The 20,036-nt window shown below is 54.5% G+C and overlaps 2 protein-coding genes across 4 annotated transcripts; one reads left to right on the top strand and one right to left on the bottom strand.

The window, feature by feature from the left end:
• Window positions 1-2,050: 2,050 nt before the first annotated feature.
• CHMP1A (charged multivesicular body protein 1A) lies at window positions 2,051-6,754 on the bottom strand. Of its 3 annotated transcripts, XM_029204038.1 has the most exons (7): window positions 6,526-6,754; window positions 4,774-4,793; window positions 4,142-4,219; window positions 3,397-3,543; window positions 3,013-3,141; window positions 2,553-2,740; window positions 2,051-2,303 (listed from the first exon to the last, which is right to left on the bottom strand). In XM_029204038.1, exons 1-7 carry the CDS (start codon window positions 6,530-6,532, stop codon window positions 2,282-2,284), a joined length of 591 nt encoding a protein of 196 aa, XP_029059871.1. In that variant the 5' UTR covers window positions 6,533-6,754; the 3' UTR covers window positions 2,051-2,281. The 3 variants fall into 3 exon arrangements, with proteins under 3 accessions (XP_029059871.1, XP_029059865.1, XP_029059857.1); XM_029204032.1 differs by having other exon boundaries at window positions 3,397-4,219; window positions 6,526-6,616; XM_029204024.1 differs by lacking the exon at window positions 6,526-6,754 and having other exon boundaries at window positions 3,397-6,499.
• On the top strand, window positions 6,531-19,673 carry SPATA33 (spermatogenesis associated 33). Its single transcript, XM_029204746.1, has 3 exons — window positions 6,531-6,858; window positions 7,115-7,282; window positions 17,786-19,673. Exons 1-3 carry the CDS (start codon window positions 6,531-6,533, stop codon window positions 17,989-17,991), a joined length of 702 nt encoding a protein of 233 aa, XP_029060579.1. The 3' UTR covers window positions 17,992-19,673.
• Window positions 19,674-20,036: the final 363 nt, after the last annotated feature.

The following is a 20,036-nucleotide window of genomic DNA, read 5'->3' as shown; positions in this document are numbered from 1 at the left end:
GTAGTTTCTGGTGCACACAGTGGGGTGCCCGGACGTAGTTCCCGTGAGCACAAAGGGGGGCCCACAGACGTGCTTCGTGTGAGCGGTGGGTTGTGGGGAAGGTGACCGGACGTAGTTTCTGGTGCACATAGGGTGGTGCACCAACATGGTTCCGGCACTCACAGAGGGGGCGCGCTGACGTGGCTCACATGTCCAGAGAGGGGCGCACCGATGTGGTTGCCGGTGCACACAGCGGGGTGACCAGACGTGGTTCCCGTGAGTACAGAGGGGCGCCCGGTGGTAGTTTCTGGGGGCACATAGGGGTGCGCACGGATGCAGTTTCTGGTGCACACAGCGGGGCACAGGGACTTGGTTTCTGGTGCACACATAGGTTGCCCGGAAGCGGTTTCTGGGGCACACGGGGTGGGGGGCTCCCAGACGCGGTTTCTGGGGCACACGGGGTGGGGGGCGCCCGGACGCAGTTCCCACGAGCACACCGGTGCAGACCCACTGGCCTCGAGACCGTCCCGGTCACGTAGAGAAATGGGAGGGCCTGTGCCACATTCGGGGCTGGAGGGACCACAGGGTAATAACGTGAGGGCGGTTTCCTGATTTGGTTGGTTCTACGGTAACTAGGTTGATGTGAGGGAAGCTCCTACACGGAAGTATACAGAAGTTGTGTACTTGGTTTGCAGCTGTTACATAAGTTTAAAAGTATTTCAAGGTAAAATTGTAGAGGAACTGTGGATCTGATTCGGCCTCACCGAGCAGGGCCTGGGAATCCCACTCCTCACAGCACCCCACCTGCCCTCCTTCAGGAACCCGTCAGCCTCCTACTGGCGGGCTGGATCGCAAGCCGACCGGCCCCTTAAGGCCCCCACCCCACCCCAGGCCACTAAAGCAAAGATGGAGACAGTTCTCAGGCATCAACCTCTTTATTCACAACAGCATTTCAGGAAAAGGCAAACTTCGCCTGCTGCCCTTTGATGCAGTGTGGCCTCTGCCCCCAGCAGGCGTCTCCGTGGAGCTCTGCACCCCCTGGGGACCTTCTCTGAACCCCCGGCACGTGGGAGCCCCAAGGGATGATGGCCAGGGAGTAAGGCGAGGTCGGCATCACAGAAGAGAAACCAGGTGGCTCTTGAACCCCATTCTCTCCGGCCTCACACCACAGTCCAGAGCCCCAGGCAGCCCACAGCACAACTTACTGTACAGAGCACCCAAGGGCTCCAAGTCCAGGAAGAATCAAACGCAGAGAGCCAGGGAAAGTTCTCCCACATTTCTGTCCATGAGAGCCAGTGCTGTGAGGACAGACGGCCAGCCAGAGGCCTCTGGTCAGCACCGACAAGCAGTGCTCTCCAGCTGACGCTAGGGAGGGGTTCATACCAAATGCTCCCGATCTACTTGCTCCTTCTTTTTGGCAGAAAAAAAAAAAAAAAAAAAAAATCCCTGGAAACTTCAGGAAAACGAAGTAAACTTCAGTCACTGGAGAAAACAGAAAAGTGCAGCCTGTCTGAAGCTCCTCTCAGGCCAGCCCAGCACGGCGTCAGAAGCACTGCCACTGCTGCCCCACTGAGGGCGGCTGTCCCATCAGCCACTCCAGCTTCAAGGTCAACAGCGTGAGCCCACAAGGCAGCGAGAGCCAGATGGGGGAGGCACCCCATCATTTATAGTGACAGGAGCAAAGCATCCCACCCAGAAGGGGGAGGCGCCTGCTCCTTGGCTGGGAGGGGCCTCAGCGTAGACTCTGGCTTCCTAGAGGAGACCCCGCAGGGCCCGAGCCCTCCAGAGGCGCAGGGGAGAGAGGATGCAGACCCCCGGGGGCCCGCTGGACTGGGAGCTAGGCGCCTTACACTGGGGAGCCCGAGCGGGGCCCATGCAGCTGGCAGGACCAGGTTCTAAATGGAGTGGGGGGGCCTCCAGGGGTCCCTAGCAACAGCCTGCAGCCCTGACCCCCACTGGCTGACCACTCCCAGTGCATCTGCCATCACATGGAGTCTGAAAGCCCCCATATCGACGTGGCAGCCACCAGCCAGTCCCTGGGGGTTTCTCAGTGGTGGTGGACGGGGGGGGGGAGCCTGCAGATCGCCCAGCTGGTGGCCCGGAGTCACAGAAATTACCCACAGAAGTCAGAAGTTTGTGCAAACTCGCCCAGCCGGACACAGACCCACACCCGTGCTCAGAGAAGAGGCAGAGTCCCAGGCCTGGCAGGTGAGAGGGGGAGAGCAGTGGGGAGGGGGCAGAGGCGGGCTTCCCAGCCCTTCCCCTATGAGGCCGGGATGGAGCGTGCTGCCGCTGGGCTCCGCTAATTCCTCAGGGCGGCCAACCTGCAAACGACAACAGGATTCCCTGAGGCCCGGCAATGGTTCCACGCCGGCTTTCCCAGGCCCTTTTCCAGGCCGGCGTAGTCCTGTCCCCCGCCTTCTAGGGGGAGCTATAGACGGTGAGCAGGGTCTGAACGAGGGGCGGGGACTGAGCAGCTCCTGGGCCTGCAGGCACCGAGGCCGGGGTTTCTGCGTCCCTCCCAAGCTCCCGCCCAGCACGCTGCCCGCCCAGCACAGGTGCCCCTGGCCCACCTCCGAGACAGCTGGTCCTCCTGGCTGCGCACGGAGCTCTCGCCCACGGCAGAGGCGCCCTCGGGCAGCTGGCTGAGCTGGTCCAGGACCTCTAGGCCATTTTCCTCGGCGATTTGCATGATGAGGCTGTCCACCTGCTCCTGTGGTGTGGTCAGCGTGGTGGCCGAGCTCATGGAGTCCTCCATCACCTGGGGGTCGTGTGCCGGGCGGTCAGGGCTTCCTGTGGCTCCCTCCCCCCGCCAGCCCCCTTGTGGCGCTCTCTCCAGCGCACTCCCTCTGGCGTGCCGGTCCTGGGGCACAGCTGCCTGCACGGGCACCCATCCCCGGCCCCAGGCCCCCCTCTCCCCTGCTGGACCTCTGCAGGCCGGTCTGGACTCCCCACGAGGAGCCAGGTTCCCGGGAGGGGAAGGGGCCACACGCCTGGCCGTCACCCGCACACCCGGGCCCTGGGCCGACGTACCGACGTGTGCACGTCCAGGTTCTGCACCTGCTGCTCAAATCTGTCCATCACCGCAGAGACCTTCTGCAGGTCCATGGTGCTGAGGGCCCGGTCCAGGGCTTTGGTCACCTGCGCCATGTTCTTGGTCACCTGGCAGAGGCGGGAGTGAGGAGGCAGGCAGGGCCTCAAGGCCCCCGCACCCCCGCCCCCGGCATGGCACGTCCCCAGATGGCGCCGTCAATGGAAGGACGGACACTGGAGAGAGCCTTCAGGGTGCGTCTTCCGCTCTAGCACCGCCCTTACCGTAGGGAGGGAATGCCGGCCTGACCGCTTGCGCCAGGCCACCCCCTCGACTCTGCCAGCAGGAGCCGGCCCCGGGCACGTGGCGCCCGGCCTAGCACTCACCCCCTTCATGGTCACGGCCGTCTGCACCTTGGAGGCCACGGCATCCACGCGGGATGCCATGCGGAGCCAGTTCACACCTTCGTTCTTCTTGCGAATGGCGTTCTCGGCGTACACCCGCGCACACTCCACATTCTTCTGCTGAAGGGCCTGAAATGCAGGGGGAGATGCCAGCTGGGGCCCGGCCCCGGCCAGTCCTGGGGTGCCGTCTGCTGCTGTGGGGCGGCCCCTTCTCAGCCTCTCCGCAGGGTTTCTCATCAGAAGTGTCTCAGGAGTGAGGATGTCCAGGGGCAGGGCCCCCAACCAGCCCTCAGAGAAAGTCAGACAAGAGAGCTGGGCTCAGGAAAACACGGCCACCTTTCCAGGCCTCTCCACTCCCACCGACACACTCAGCTGCCCTCACATGACATAGCTCCGCCTGGAAGCAGCAGAGCTTGAAAAGCCGGCGCAGGCGATGCTGATTCCAAAGGATCACGACTATAGCGGTGACGTGGCTTCAGACTGGGATGTCAGCTGCATTCTCCTTCTGCCCTGGGAGCCTCAGTCTGGCTGAGGAGTCATCCAAACCCAGCACCCCAGGAGCTACTCTAGCCGCTAACCAGCTGTAAGAAAGCCCCCCCACGGAGAGCACAGCAACCCCAGGAGCCTCCAGCCCTGCCCCGCCCCACAGAGGGGTTCGGCCTCTGCCCAGGCCCAAGGAGCACAGGACCCACAGGAGGAAAGGCCCGGCGGCAGCGCCTGCACTCACCTTCTTCACCTTGGCCTGCTCCGCCTTGGAGTCCTTCTCCGCCTTCTTGGCCAGCTTCTCCAGCTGCTTTGCAGTGAACTGACGGACAGGAGGCCGGGTCACCACCCGGCCTACCCCCCATTCTGCTCCCCGCCCTCCTGGGCTGTAAGTTCGTTCCGAGGGTGGACATCACTGATCCCTCACGACTGCTGCCTCTGCTGGACAATCCGCTGCCCACTAGGACGTCGGTGCCCGTCCGTGCGCTTGTGCCCCCTCTACACAGCCCAGCTCCCAGCGGCCTCAGCCCCTCCTTCCACCAGCCTGAAGCACGGCGCACCGGCTCCCTGTTCCACGGGTCAGCAGCTGGGGGCACACTGAGAAACTGCCCACAGGCCTTGGCCAGCGTCACACAGATGCTGCCACCGTAAACCCCTCCCTCTTTGACAGAGAGTCAGGTGCTGCAGACACACGCGCGCGCTCATGAATGAGGCCAAATGATCTGCTTCCGCTCAGCCCAAGACAAGCTAGCACACCACCTCCCTGACCCCTCGGTCATCAGTCTGGCTGAGCACGATCCTGAGTGTGACTCACACCATCTGTCCCCACTGACAACCAGCAGGCCGGGATGGGGTGAAGGGCCACTCAGTACATACCTTCAGCTGGAACAGGGTATCTGCAAAGAGAGGAGATGGTTTGAGGATTTTAAGAAATGTGAGAAGCAACGCTCCTAACCAGCTGGTGGGGGCACTACGACCCTCCTGGACGTGAAGAGCTGGAACAGAACTGGGACCTTCAGGGAGGCCTACTCACACAAGCTCTGCCCCTCCTTAGCCTCCCTGACTCTCCAATTCAGGAAAACACCAGCTGACCAGCTGACCTTAAGGGTTAGCGTGCGGGGGAATGTCATGGGTGCAGCGTGTGGCCCATGGTGAAAACTCGAGATGGTCTGTAATCAGTGCAGCTTTACAAAGGACCCTTGGGAGTCCTCCCCAATTTAATGAGGTTTAGTACTTGAGAGTCTATTCTTTACGGATAAAAACAGCAGGGCGATGACTCTTACGCCATAAAAGAGCTGGCCCACAGAGACCGCTCTCCATGGGAGCTGCCATTTCTGAGCCATCGAATCAGGCTCAGGTGCCCCCCTACCCTCAATGAGGAACTGGAGACCTGTGTGTGTTACTGGCTAAGTCCCTCGGTCTCTGAACTTGCTGCTCACTTGCCCAAACTCAAGAGCTCGGTAGATTCTGCTTCATCTTAAAACTATCTCAGTGTATATCCCATTCCTAAATTGGGAGAATGATTTCTGAAAGGGTGTACCACACTAGCCCGGAATGAAGAAACGAAGTCCTGCAACCAGAATTCAGGACCACAAAGGTATGTGAAGGCTCCCAGCTGCGAGCCCAGTGGAGCTCCGTGCAGCTCTCACCTGTCACTGCGGGCCCTAGTCAAGGCCAGAGCTGTCTGCATCTCTGGAGAAACAGGTGGCAGGCAGTGTGCTCACTGCCGGGAAAGCAAGGCTGGGCTGGGTGTGGCCCAGACTTGAGTGGGAAGGACAGACTCTGAAGGGCAAAACCTAACCCCAGAGAAAAGGGATACGGGCAAAACAGAATTCCCTGGAGAGCCGAAGCCGAGTGAACTGTGAGGCAAAACCCAACGTGCGCGCGCGCGTGGGGTGGGGGTATAGCTGTTCATCTTCTCTCTGAGGCAATCTGCATAGGATTTCCTTCATGACAATAACATTGCACAGCCTTTCTACCACACTAGCACTTAAATATCCTGGCAAATGTCGGTATCTTCATTTTATCACTGATGCTTCCTGTTCTGGAGGAGAGCAGGGCAGAGGGCCCTGAGGGGGTGCTGCAGGCAGTGGAGGACCAGGCCTCCTGGGGCCTGTGCCTGCACGGACTCCTCAACCTGTTTTCCCATCTGCAGAATGGGCGCATACGGTTCCTATCTCAAGAGCTGTTGTTCCTGTACATAGTGAGGGCTTTCTGCCAGAGCTCTTCTTATTTCTCTTAGCGGTGTTCTGGGGGCAGTGGTGCAACTGTCTCCTTTTCGGGTGCCCTCTGACCCGGCATCCCAAGGCCCCCAAAGGCCGATGTCCCTCACCAGTACCGCAGGGGCAGGTGGGGCAGGGGCAGACGGTAGCTGAGGAGGGCCGGGGAGGGGGGTCGGTGATCAGGGAAGGGGATTGGAGTCCTGGGTCGAGGCCCCGGGGTCGAGGTCGGGGTCCTGGGTCCCGGGGTATGGTGTCGGGGATCGGGGTCCCGGGTGGAGGCCCCGGGATCCGGTACCGGGGATCGGGGCCCAGGGTCCGGGATCGAGGCCAGGGGCACCCGCCTGAGCCCCGCCCACGGGAGAGGCGGCCCCGCCCTGCGCGGCCCCGGAGGGCGGCGGCCTCTCACCGTCCATGGCCGGTCCGGCAGCGGCAGCCCTGGCAGAGACGGACGGACTGGATCTCCCGGCGGCGTCAACCGAACCGACCGGCGCGGGCTGGCGGGCTGGAGAGCAGGTACTGCCGGGTCGCCGCTGCTTCCGGCGGCCGGGAGCTCTCGCGAGAGGACGGGTTGGTATCGCGGGCGGTGGCGTTGCCGTGGCGACCGCGCGGGCCAGGGAGGCGGCGGCCGGGCCTTTCGTGAGTCAGTGGGCTGGGCTCCCACTGAGGTGCAGGGTCCGCGCCTGCGTCGCGGGGCAGTCACCTATGGGACTTTCCAAAAGCAAACACAAACTCCGGAAAGGTAAAGGGCCGCCGCCCCGCAGTCTCCCCGGCGCGGCCCCGCCCCCACAAATCCTCCTGCGCCGGGTCCTCTCTGATGAACTTGCCTCGGGGACCTTTTCATCCGGGGAATATCCACGTGTAGGGAAATGGACTGACCCAAGTCTTTCACGCTATCTTATTTCATTCCGGACCAAAGCAGGCAACTGAAGAAGGATGGAATCCTTTGCCCTAGACTCAGTAAAATATAGGTCTAATTAATTACCCATATATTTCAGGTGAGGAGCCAAAGTCGGGGCGCACCTGTTCAATCCCAGAGGCTACGGAAAGGCCGGTGGACAGGCCTTCACAAGAGTCTGAGAAGCCTCTAGACACCAAGCCTGCAGAGAGCTTCCATGAGAAGAAAGGGGCAGCCAAGCGGCAGTGGCCTTCATCTGAAGTGGAAGGTAGGACACACCCAGGAGGGTACAGAACCTGAGGTGCATTTGGGGATGGGGCGCACAGGAGCCTGTGGTGGGATGCTAGTAGCAGGGGGCGTGCCCTAACGGTGGAGGGGGTTTTAGGACCTTTAGTATCAGAGTTCTAGTTGGAAGATGTAATAAGTTTAGTCAAGGTTTAGGTGAGTTCCCACGTGGTAGATGCGGAACACACAGTCAAGAGGGCTAAGCAGTGCGCAGATCCCAAGCAGGCCTGCTGTCCTCCCGAGGGCTGGACGCCTTTGGCCCCAGTGTCGTTCCTTCGGCATTCCACAGACTGGGACAGAGCCTGGGAAGCTCCTCGCCTGCGGAGCACGGTCCCATGGGAGCCCTCTGCCTGGCCACAGAGATCACGGAGGGGATAGGATGTTGGTGAAACAGCTGGGCAGAGTTACTCACCGTAACAGCCTTTGGGTGTGGGTCGGGGTTGAAGCCACAGAAGCAGCAGAATGTGAAGTCTTTCGTCAGTTTTATCATGTGGGTCGTGGAAACGGAATTGTTAGGTAATTAAACCAAGGGAGGAACGATGGGGTTTGTGTCTCCAGAACAGAGGCCTCTCACAGGCCCATTGCTGTAACTGGGTAGGAACCAGTGAGGCTGCGGCAGCGGGAATTGCCGAGTGATAGGGTGTGAGGGCAAAGCAGGGAGCCATGCCCGTAGGCTTCGGTGACTGTGAGGACGCATGGCCGGTGGGTCAGACAAGGAAGGGCAGGATGGATGCCCGCCTGGCAGGGGAGAGGAGCTGGGCACAGACAGCTTCAGATCGAGCCCCCTGGGGGTCATCAAGGGTAGGAAACGTTTGAGATGAGGGCGCTTGCCTTGGGGGCAAGGCCTGGACTTCAGATCCCAACTTAAGAGCCCTTACTTGAGGGCTGAAGAGTGCAGGAAGGGCCAGAGTCCTAGGGGGGACGTTTGGAAAACTGCTACTAGTCTGTCGGGAGGCTTTTGGCTGTCAGTCACAGAAAAGCCATCCAGACACAGCTTTAGTGCTGAGGGGCTCGGTACCCCCCAAACAGAGGAGAGGTCAGAGGTAGGGCTGACCTCTTGATGCTGGCGTGGCAGCATCAAGAGCTGTGTGTCTACACTCTGCCATCCTCTGTGTCCACGGTCCGCAGAGGGCTGGACGGCTCTTGGTGTCACACACGTGGGACTGCGTCTAGTTTGTGAGAGGCGTTACTTCTTGCTTCGTGTCAGCAAGGAGAATCTTCCCCCAGAAGCCTTGTGTGCCCGGTGTCTCCAGGATGGGCTGGACCTCTGCCAGCAAGGGAAGGTGTGGGCAGGGAACTCCACCAACAGTGTGTGTCATACTCTCACTTCGGGGGTGGAGTGAGGATGGAGTTTCAAGAAAGCGAGTGGAGACTGCAGTCACAAGGAATGTGCCGCCCTGTGTACGACGCCCGAAAGCATGATGCGAGTGAAAGAAGCCAGATATAGATTCCTATTCCATTTATATGAAAAGTCCTGCAAAGGCAAATCCATATGGAGGGAAGCCTGGGCTAAGGGTGGGCACAGGGATCGGTCACAAGAGGGCACAAGGGCCCTTTTGAGGGTGATGGAAGTAGTCTCAAAACTGAATCAATGGTTGCCCAACTTTGAAAGTTTACTGAATTCCATTTAATTGCATGCTTTCAACAGGTAAATTTTGTGGTATTTAAATTGCACTGAAGAACGCTGTTAAGAAAGGAGAACCAGTTGGCAGTGTTGGGTGCTGCAGCGAGGTGGAGTAAACTCAGAGAAGGCCGTCGGATGAGACCAGCAGCTGGTCTTGCTGGCCTTGCAGAGAGAGGCACTGGGAGTCGGGAGTGAGGACAGGACCTGGTCTGCCAGGAGCAACACCTCAAGTAGGGCAGGAGCATCTTCTCTTCCACATTCTGGTTTTAAAGCTGAGGAATTCCCCTATTAGATTTGGGAAAGTGACAACTTTCGGAAGTCACGTTTCTTTAAGTCATCCTAATACCATAAAAGCCTCAGAGAAATAGAAAGGTCAACAAGTCAAAAATTCTGTGTGTTATACAATTAAAAAAGTAGGTTTTACTACTGTTGGGTAGAAATCAGAAAATGATTGCTGGGCTGGGGCCGGGGCAGGCTAGCTGACTGGAACAGGGCCCGTGGGAGCTTTGTGGGGTGGAGGAAAGTTCTGCATCTCGTTTGCGTGATGACACGGGTGCGTACAGTTGTGGAAAACTCTCCCGCTGAACAGTAAGGACCCTGCGTTTTGTCTAGTGTGAGTTATGCCGTGGAAAACATGGAATACGCATGAGTCCTTGTCTCTTAGAGCCGCACCCGAAGTATTTTAAGGGCAAATGGACGCGCTGGGTGGGGATTTGCTGCCACGGGAAGGGGTGCACCTGTCTCTGCAGGTGCTACAGCCCCTCTCAGCCCACGGGTCCTGTGGTGTGACCTGGGGGTCTAACGTCCCATCTCCAAACCTCTGAAGGCCTGACACTCTCTTGTAACCAGTGGAGTGGTGGAAGTGACTTGTGGGCTGGGCGGCCTGGCCGGGCTCACGGGAACGCTGGCTGTGCTGGGAGCCACCGTGCTGGGAAGTGCTCGGCTGCTGGGCAGGCCACAGGGGAGCCGCAGCCCGCGGTCCTGATCTCGCAGCCCGTCCAGCCCAGGTGCCGGGCTTGTGACGAGCTTGTCGTGACTCCAGCCCCAGGCTTGGAGTCTCCCTAGCCGAGCCACTGCACAGCATGTAGCAGCCCTGCGAGTGGACATCCACGTGTCCAGCCCAGCTGAGCCTTCAGACAGCATCTGACTGCAGCCCCTGGGAAACCACAGGTGATAAGTGCAGTGGAACCTTTCCTGAATTCCTGAGCCATAAAACGGTAAGAAAATGGTGGTTTCAAGCTGCTGAGGTCTGGGGTGAGTCACTGCTCAGCAGCAGTGACCAGCACACAGGGTAAGAGCTGGAGTGGGGTCAGCTTTGCCTGCGGTTTATGAGGACTTCGGCAGTTGGGCGATGGGTTGTATTGTACTATTCCCACTGCTTCTGTCTGTGCTTCAAATTTCGCATTACAGAATCCACAAACATACATTATACAGACCGAACACCACAAGCTGGCAGTCAGCCAATTCCAAAAACGCTGCAGGTTCTTCTGAAAAAAGAACTCTGATTTTTCTACAAATAAATGACTTGCAAAAAAGGTGGTGTCTTGGGCTTCCCTGGTGGCGCAGTGGTTGACAGTCTGCCTGCCGATGCAGGGGACACGGGTTCGTGCCCCGGTCCGGGAAGATCCCACATGCCACGGAGCGGCTGGGCCCGTGAGCCATGGCCACTGAGCCTGCATGTCTGGAGCCTGTGCTCCGCAACAGGAGAGGCCACAACGGTGAGAGGCCCGCGTACCGCAAAAAAAAACAAAAGAAAGAAAAAAAAAAAACAAATACCATGGGCTGGGGGGCTTAAACAACAGACTTTGTTTCTCCTCGTTCTGGAGGCTGGGGAGGCCCTCAGTCTGGCTGTACTCCTGTGAGAACCCCTCCCTGGCCCGCAGACAGCTGCCCGATTGCTGTGTCCTCACGTGGCCATGGCCTCATCTAAACCTGATTAATTCCCAAAGGCCCCACTTCTAAATACCAGCACACTGGGGACTAGGCCTTCAACATATGAATTCGGGGGATACAGACTTTCAGTCACAGCAGAGAGGACTGTTAGAAGGAGCCTTGGGAGACCTATGAGCAAAAAGCAGTGTGTGGGTCTGGGCTAAGTCATTCTGGAGAGAATCCAATTGGGTATTAGGTGATAACAAAGAATTGACGGTAATATCCTGAGATGTGACAGTGCTGTTGTGGTTATGCTAAGAGGTATCCTCATCTGATAGAAGTACTGCATTTCTTGTTTGTTTGTGTGTTTGGTGGTTTATACAGCAGGTTCTTATTAGTCATCAATTTTATACACATCAGTGTATACATGTCAGTCCCAATCGCCCAATTCAGCACACCACCATCCCCACCCCCCCGCAGCTTTCCCCCCTTGGTGTCCATACGTTTGTTCTCTACATCTGTGTCTCAACTTCTGCCCTGCAAACCGGTTCATCTGTACCATGTTTCTAGGTTCCACATACATGCGTTAATATACGATATTTGTTTTTCTCTTTCTGAAGAAGTACTGCATTTTTTTTTTTTTGCGGTACGCGGGCCTCTCACCGTTGTGGCCTCTCCCGTTGCAGAGCACAGGCTCCGGACGCGCAGGCTCAGCGGCCATGGCTCACGGGCCCAGCCGCTCCGCGGCATGTAGGATCTTCCCGGACCGGGGCACGAACCCGTGTCCCCTGCATCAGCAGGTGGACTCTCAACCACTGCGCCACCAGGGAAGCCCGAAGTACTGCATTTTTAACTGTCAAAAAATATGCTGAAGAAAGCCAATTTCAAAAGGTCACATGCTGTACGATTTTATTCATGTAACATTCTCCAAATGACAAAATGATACAGATAAGAACAGACTAGGGACTGCCAGGGGTTAGGGATGGCGGGGGCCGGGGGTGTGACTTTTAAAGTATAGCATGAACGTGATCGTTGTGATGCTGGAGCAGTCCTGTGTCTGGATCGTTGTGGTGGTGACATGTGATCACATGGCACAGAACACACACTGTGCCACACTGAGCCTTATTCTACTACAGTTACTTATGGTGCTACCAGTGAGGGAGAAGGGACGGAGGTACGGGGATCTCTCTGGACGGAGGTACGGGGATCTCTCTGGACTACTTTTGCAACTTTCTCTGAATTTATAATATTAAAGTAAAATGTTTTAAAATACATCAGGGACATCCCTGGTGGCACCGTGGTTAAGAAACCGCCTGCCAATGCCGGGGACACGGGTTCGAGCCCCGGTCTGGGAGGATCCCACATGCCGCAGAGCAACTAAACCCGTGAGCCACAACTACTGAGCCTGCACTCTAGAGCCCGCGAGCCACAACTACTGAGCCTGCGAGCCACAACTACTGAGCCCGTGTGCCACAACTACTGAAGCCCACACTCCTAGAGCCTGTGCTCCACAACAAGAGAAGCCACTGCAATGAGAAGCCCACATAGTGCAACGAAGACTAGACCCCACTCCCTGCAACTAGACAAAGTCTGTGTGCAGCAAAGAAGACCCAATGCAGCCAAAAATAAATTTTTTAAAAAAGATGATTCTTTAAAAATGAATAAATAAATAAAAATACATCAGAAATTATAATAATTAAAATAACATGATTCCCATATAAGAATAGCAGGTCAATGAAATAGAAAACATGGACAAGAGTGTGTGTGTATGAACATTATGTATGTTTATATATAATCAGAGTACAATACAACTGGCACCAAAAGTAAGTGGGAAAAGGAAGGATTATATAATAAATTGTGCTAGAAAAAGGGCGTAACGTTTTAAGAGAAAACGTAAGCTGGATTGTAACCTCCTGCTATATGCTCTGATAAACTCCAGATGGTTTAAGAGTGGATATAAAAAGTGATTACATGTACATCAACTATACTTAAATTTTTTAAAAAGGTAGACTTACCATCAGCTGATACAGGTGACTCAAGGGCAGAGGGAAAGAACGGCTAGAACCATCTTCCAGATGCCAGTGTGTGGTCATCTAAAAAAAATTTCCTTGCTGGAGAAAAGTGGCTGCAAAAAATAAGACGTAAATTTTATTCTGATTCCTCAAAGCAAAGATATTACAGAGCAATGTTGAAGGATTTGACTACATTAAAATGTAAAACATCTCCCTAAGCCCTCTATAAACAAATGTAAAACAAATGGTAAGCTCAAAAAGTATTTGCAACAAAAACGAGAGGCCAGAGAATAACACATGATAGACGGAGAGCCTGGACACACTGTTGGTGGAAGTCAGACTCCTTCCTGAAGGCAGTGTGGTAGCGTGGAAGGCAGCATTCCAGAGCCCCATCACTGCCCTCTGAACAAGGCTGTAGGAGCCTCTCCCTTACATGTGGGCAGAGCCTGTGAGTAGGAATGGGCTGGGCTCCTGGGATCAGGGTAGTAACCCGTTGGTTTTGACTTAATCAAAATGGAGCTTCTCCTGAGCACGCCTGACCTCATCAGAGAAGCCTTTGAAAAAGGTGAAAGTGTCAGAGACGTGGCTGTGAAGAAGTCAGCTCCCATGATGTGAGAGCCGCCAGCCAGCAAGGAAAGGGGCTTCGTCCTTGGCACACAAAGAAAGGAACTCTGCCTACAACCTGAGTGGCCGTGGAAGGTCCCCAGGTCCAGATGAGGGCGCGGCCGGGCCGACAGCTGGATTGTAGCTTAGACTCCAGACACGTGGAGCCCGAGGTGATGTGTGCGCTGTTTTAAGTTGGCCACTAAAATGAGGTAACTTATTAGGCAGTAATTGAAAAATAGTACACGTCCTGTGTATTAAGAACCCTAAAAGGATTCATGTTTCTTATTTTATTTTTACTTTTTATATTTATTTATTTATTTAATTTTTGTTTTTATTTTTGACTCTGTCAGGTCTTAGTTGCGACACGTGGGATCTTCGCGGTGGCATGTGGGCTCTTTTGTTGCGGCACGTGGGCTTCTCTCTAGTTGTGGTGCACGGGTTCCAGGGTGCATGGGCTCTGTAGTTTGCAGCACGTGGGCTTAGTTGCCCCGCGGCATGTGGGATCTTAGTTCCCCGGCCAGGGCTCGAACCCGTGTCCCCTGCACTGGCAGGCAGACCCCCAACCACTGCGCCACCAGGGAAGCCCAGAAGGCGGATTCTTTACCACTGGACCACCAGGGAAGTCCCAAAAGATTCATGTTTCTTTTTTTCAATAAATTTATTTATTTATATTTGGCTGTGTCGGGTCTTTGTTGGTGCGTGCGGGCTTCCTCTAGTTGCAGCGAGAGGGGGCTACTCTTCATTGCGGTGCGCGGGCTTCTCATTGCGGTGGCTTCTCTTGTTGCGGAGCACGGGCTCTAGGCGTGCGGGCTTCAGTAGTTGCAGCACGCAGGCTCAGTAGTTGTGGCTTACGGGCTCTAGAGCACAGGCTCAGTAGTTGTGGTGCATGGGCTTAGTTGCTCCACGTTATGTAGGAACTTCCCGGACCAGGGATCGAACCCGTGTCCCTTGCACTGGCAGGCAGACCCCCAACCACTCCGCCACCAGGGAAGCCCAGAAGGCAGATTCTTTACCACTGGACCACCAGGGAAGTCCCCAAAGATTCATGTTTCTAAATGAAGAAGCTTTAAACCTCTGAGGAAGATAAAAGGAGTCTTGTTTTGGATTAGAAAGTCTCAGTAACATAAAGTCGTTAATTCTCCCTGATTCTAACAAATCAGTATGACCCCAAACAAAAGAGCACAGGTCGATTTGGGAGCCAGACCAAATTATCCCAAAGGTCACCTAAGAGGATAAAAATGTAAGAATGGCAGGAAACATCTGGAAAAGCAGAGGGATTGAGTCCTCTGACATGGAAGTGTGTCTCACAGTGGTGAACACATAGCACAGCATGCTTGCATGGGGTCCCAGAGAAGTGCCATGTTGCAGACATGGGGGAAAGACGGATGTTCCCCGAGTGCTGGGGCAACTCAGTCGACAACTGAGAAAACAAACAGTTAAACATGGAAAGTAAAACTATGAAAGTATGAAATGGAAATGAGTAAATGTTTTTATAACTTTGGAGCAGGGGATGCCTTTTCCAGTCTGACAAACTCTAAAAGCCATTAAGGAATAGGTGGATGAATCTGTTGCAGAAAGCAACAAAGGAAGCTAAAAGCCAGGAGCTACTTGTAGTATAAGTCACTAAGGGTGAATTTCCCAAATATAAAAAAGCTCACCAAAGGAAAAAAAAACAGTCAATCTAGAAAATGCGGAATGACATGCATTCACAGGAGGATACGTGCCACGGGCCCATGAACGAGTGACAACGAGATGAGATGCTCAGCCTCCCCATGGCGGGGGTGCCCAAAGCTCAGGGAAGCTGGCGGTGACCGGTGACCAGCGGGGGCGGAGTCAGCACTTCCACTGTCAGTGTAACCTGGGAAAAGGTTTAGAAAAGTGAGAAGCAGGAGAGTGTGGAGGAAAGTTCTGCTGATAGCCTCCTAGAGGAAAGATAAATTTATATAATCTTTTGGCTGCACAAGGTCTTTTTTTAAATAAATGTATTTATTTTATTTATTTTTCGCTGTGTTGGGTCCTCGTTGCTGCACGCAGGCTTCAGTAGTTGTGGCACAGGGGCTCAGTAGTTGCGGCACACAAGCTCTAGAGCACAGGCTCAGTAGTTGTGGCTCCCAGGCTTAGTTGCTCCGCGGCATGTGGGATCTTCCCAGACCAGGACTCGAACCCGTGTCCCCTGCACTGGCAGGCGGATTCTTAACCACTGCGCCACCAGGGAAGTCCTGCACGGGGTCTTAGTTGAGGCACATGGGATCTTTGTTGCAGCATGTGGACTCTTAGTTGCAGCATGTGGGATCTAGTTCCCTGACCAGGGATTGAACCTGGGCCCCCTGCATCGGGAGCGTGGAGTCTTAGCCACTGGACCACCAGGCAAGTCCCAAAATTGATATAATCGTTATGGAAAACAGTTTGACAATATTTGCCAAAATTTTCCTAGTAACTTACCTGACAGATAAACCTCCACAAGTGTATAAATACATAAATGCAGGAATGTTCATTGCAGCATTGTCCAAAGAAGAAAATTGGAAATAACCTAAATTATGTTCATCAAAGGGAGCTGGTTACGCACATGATGGGCCCCCGACAGTGAACTGCAGGCTGCCGTGGAGGAGGGGCCGCACCTGTGTGGATGTGGGGCTCAGCCTACTGCGTGGTCACTGCAACACTCAGCCTTGCACAGCGTGATCCCAGCTGCACATGTCGTGTGCGTCTGAAGTGTCCACAAGGAGAAGCGTCATTCCATGTGCAGTCTCTAACCAACATGTATTATTTTTATTTTATTTTTAAATTATTTTTTTAACTGTATTTTTTTATACAGCAGGTTCTTATTAGTTATCTATTTTATGCATATTAGTGTATATATGTCAATCCCAGTCTCCCGATCCATCCCACCCCCCATCACTTTCCCCCCTTTAACCAACATGTATTATTTTTAAATTAAATATTCATAACCTTTTAAGTAGTCTTAACATATAAAAATGCTTGTGTAAATCAACATGAAAAAATGATCTCAATTTAAGTTAAATTCAAAAGGGACTTCCCTGGTGGCACAGTGGTTAAGAATCCGCCTGCCAAAAAAAAAAAAAAAGAATCCGCCTGCCAACGCAAGGGACGCAGGTTCAAATCCTGGTCCGGGAAGATCCCACGTGCCACGGAGCAACTAAGCCCACGAGCCACAACTACTGAGCCTGTGTTCTAGAGCCCGCGTGCCACAACTACTGAGCCCCTGTGCCACAACTACTGAAGCCTGCACGCCTAGAGCCCGTGCTCTGCAACAAGAGAAGCCACCGCAATGGGAAGCCCATGCACCGCAACGAAGAGTAGCCCCTGCTCACCACAACTAGAGAAAGCCCACGTGCAGCAACAAAGACCCAACACGGCAAAAAATAAAATAAATAAATTTAAAAAAATAAATTAAATCCAAAATACGATGAAATGCACATTTGGCTTAATGATAAAAATGAAAAGAAAGGATACTGTCAGTGCTCAGTGCAGGCCGTGGGCCATCGGCAGCGGGTTAGAACGACTGAAGCCATGCTTGCAGCGCTGAAGGTTGAGGTGGCTCTGGACCCGACCGCCTGGGACCTGGCGTCTCCCTCTCCCACCAGCCCTGGGCATGTGACTGAACCAACCCTCTGTGCCTCAGTTCCTTCGTCTGTAAAACGTAGGTCTTAAGAGGACCTATCTCAGAAACGTGCAGTTGTTATTCTAGGGCTCAGAGCAACATCTAGCACAGGACGGGCACCTCTTCATCCCCCGTATAGCTGAGTTCCTGGGGTATTCAGTGTTCTAAGTCTGTGCAGTACACGTGTGTGCACACGGGGACACACAGGCCTGAACGGAGGGAGCAGGCCGGGAAGTGAGGCGGTGGAGGCAGCGAAGGGGCTTCCGCTTTTGTACTTTGTAACGTTTCACACGTCCCGTGTGTTCCTGGTAATCCTGACAAGTTTGAGAAAACGCTGTGGCGTCCATTTCTAGAGCGCCCTGCCTGATGAAGCTCTGTGCAGAGAATCCTTTGCACACTGTGTGTCTGAACCTTCACCTCTGGGGCAGACCCTGCCTTTCCCAGGTCTCGCTCCTGCGTCTGTCACCCCGGCTGCCCGGCAGCTCAGGCTTTCCACGGGGACGGTGCGGGTGTCTGTCCGTTCCCCTCCTGGAAGGAGGCCTCCAGGGTCACCACTGCGTGGCTGCGTTGCCGGTTGGTGTAAGCTTTGGCATGTCCACTTACGGTTTTGACTGCTTTCAACCTCACCCATTTCTTTTCCTGAGCCACGAACCTAATTCCTTTGCTCTGGCCCTAACACAGACATTGTCTGTTTTACAGAAGAGTTTTTCCACAGACTTATGAAATACCCGGATGTTTCCTTCCTTCTAGAGAAACCTGATGTAAATTCAGAAGAGAAGAAATTTGCCATCCCCCAGATTGTCATCACCACAGCCTCAAAAGAGACTCTGATCAGCTACGGTTCCACAGGAATGGAGGAGCAGAGGACCATTCGGGAAAGGGCTGAACCGGGCCCCTTCTACCGACACAGGAACCCCAGTACGGTAGACGCCTATAATTCACAGACCAAAGAATAAACAGGCACCCCAGTAGCTGCAGTCACTCCCTGTGCTCTGAGTCTCAGAGGTGATGGCAAAGGGCTGCCCTACCCTGTGGAAAGCTGCAGGTGCCCCTTCAGTAAACAAGGCTCTCCCCAGCTTCTCCAAAGCCGCAGGCAGCTTGGCAGAGGGCAAGAGTGACTCTGGGGTAATCGGTGAAGAGATGACCGTGTCGGAGCTGTCTGGCTGTGCAGAGTGATGAACTGGTAGCAGGCAGCATCTCTTGCTGACTCTGGATGGGCATTAGAACCCTTCCTGTTCGCTTCTGAAGGAGCGTGGTGTAAGCACTCAGCAGTTACAGTGGAGGAGGTGTCCCCCACCCTTGAACAAAAGGTCGGACTCTGAGGATGAAACCTTCAGGTGGTTAGGTCCCAGAACAGGGAAGTGCACAGTCACCTTGGAGGGTCCAAGGGCTCCTAGCTTGAGTATTAGGGATGCAAGGTATTATAGGATCCAGAAGAAGAATGTGGATGCAGGAGTGGTGGCAGCCATGGCACTTAGAACTGTGGAAGTGGCTTTGTCAGAGCTGCCCTGGGAGAAGGTGAGTTGAACTGACAACTTCCCCTCTTAATGGCTATGTTTGAGGGCTCCTGGTGGGGAGGGGCTGTTCAGGGGACCCCCAGCCTCAGCTGTCCATCCTCACCGGCAGCCCTTGGGTCAGAGTCCATTCTCCTCCGGGGTGGCTGGAGAGAGTGCCCTGCCCGTCCGAGCTCAAACGTTTAGTCTGATGACAGTATATGTCAGCTTCCTTCGTTCCTGGAACGATCAGCAGGCCGTACACATGGTCTGTCTCTGTCTATTGATGAGGGTCATATTCTTTAGTAGTAAACAGTACAAGTGACTTTCAATCTATGAGTTTTGGTATAACCCAAGAAAAAAGAAATCTCATATTGACATTGTTTCCTAACATATTATCAACATCCTTATTTGTATTTATTTAGTATGTTTATTTATGTATCCTGACTGCCATGACTAAATATTTATACAGAAAAATCAAGCCCACACAAAGGTGAATTTGAACCCATTGGGTCAGCATGCCTCTCCTTCTCTATAAAGTTTCTAGTAGCTGTTGCATTTCTACTATATGACCTAGAAATTGCCCTCCTCCTACCCCTGCCCTGAGCATCTCAAACAAATAATCCCCAAACTATACTTACCATGGCATTAATTCTAATCTCATTATTAGCCGTGAGCTTAGCTTATCAGAATTCAAAACCCACCAGAATGAACTGAATGTGGTAATTAGTTTAAATTAAATACTTTTGACTCATGATTATTTAATTTCATAATTATCAAACGCCCTGAACTTACATTCGCATCATTTTATCATTTACAGTATAGTCCCCGTGACAGAAGAAGCTGCACCCCTCCTCCTACACGGGCCACTCACTGCCCTGCCTCGTTTTTCTCCTTAGCACGCCGTCTGCTTTACTTACCTTGTTTACCGCCTCCAGTTGGAATGTAAGGTCCGCCAGGGCAGAGCCTGACAGGGCCGAGCACGTACTGGGTGCTCAACACGGATGTGTTAGGTGACCCTTTGGTCCCACAGTCCCTCCGTCGCCGCGTCCTGTCAGTTCTTTCCACAGCTCTCGGACGCGCCCTCTGCTCTCGGTCCCCACTGGCCCTGCCCGAGCCTCCTCCCTTCCTGGCTCCAGGTCAGCCCTCCAATGCTCCAAGGGAGAGCTCTACAGCACAGCTCCCGCGGCCCCGCGGCCGCCACGGCCCCCGCAGCCACCCCCCCAGCCCACTGCAGCCCCCCGGACTTCGGCCTCCTCCTCCGGCGGCCGTTACTCAGCGCCCCAGCGCGGTCACGTGCCCGCACTTAAAACTAAAGTAGGGTTTCCCTGGTGGCGCGGTGGTTGAGAGTCCGCCTGCCGATGCAGGGGACACGGGTTCGTGCCCCGGTCCGGGAAGATACAACATGCCGCGGGGCGGCTGGGCCCGTGAGCCATGACCGCTGAGCCTGCGCGTCCGGAGCCTGTGCTCCGCAACGGGAGAGGCCACAACAGTGAGAGGCCCACGTG

The sequence above is a fragment of the Monodon monoceros genome, unplaced genomic scaffold (genome assembly GCF_005190385.1).
Source record: "Monodon monoceros isolate NGI ecotype Baffin Bay Population unplaced genomic scaffold, NGI_Narwhal_1 Super_Scaffold_10, whole genome shotgun sequence".
NCBI classification, from domain to species: domain Eukaryota; kingdom Metazoa; phylum Chordata; class Mammalia; order Artiodactyla; family Monodontidae; genus Monodon; species Monodon monoceros.
The sequence above is the reverse complement of the archived record's forward strand: the minus strand, read 5'-3'. Positions and strand labels throughout refer to the sequence as shown.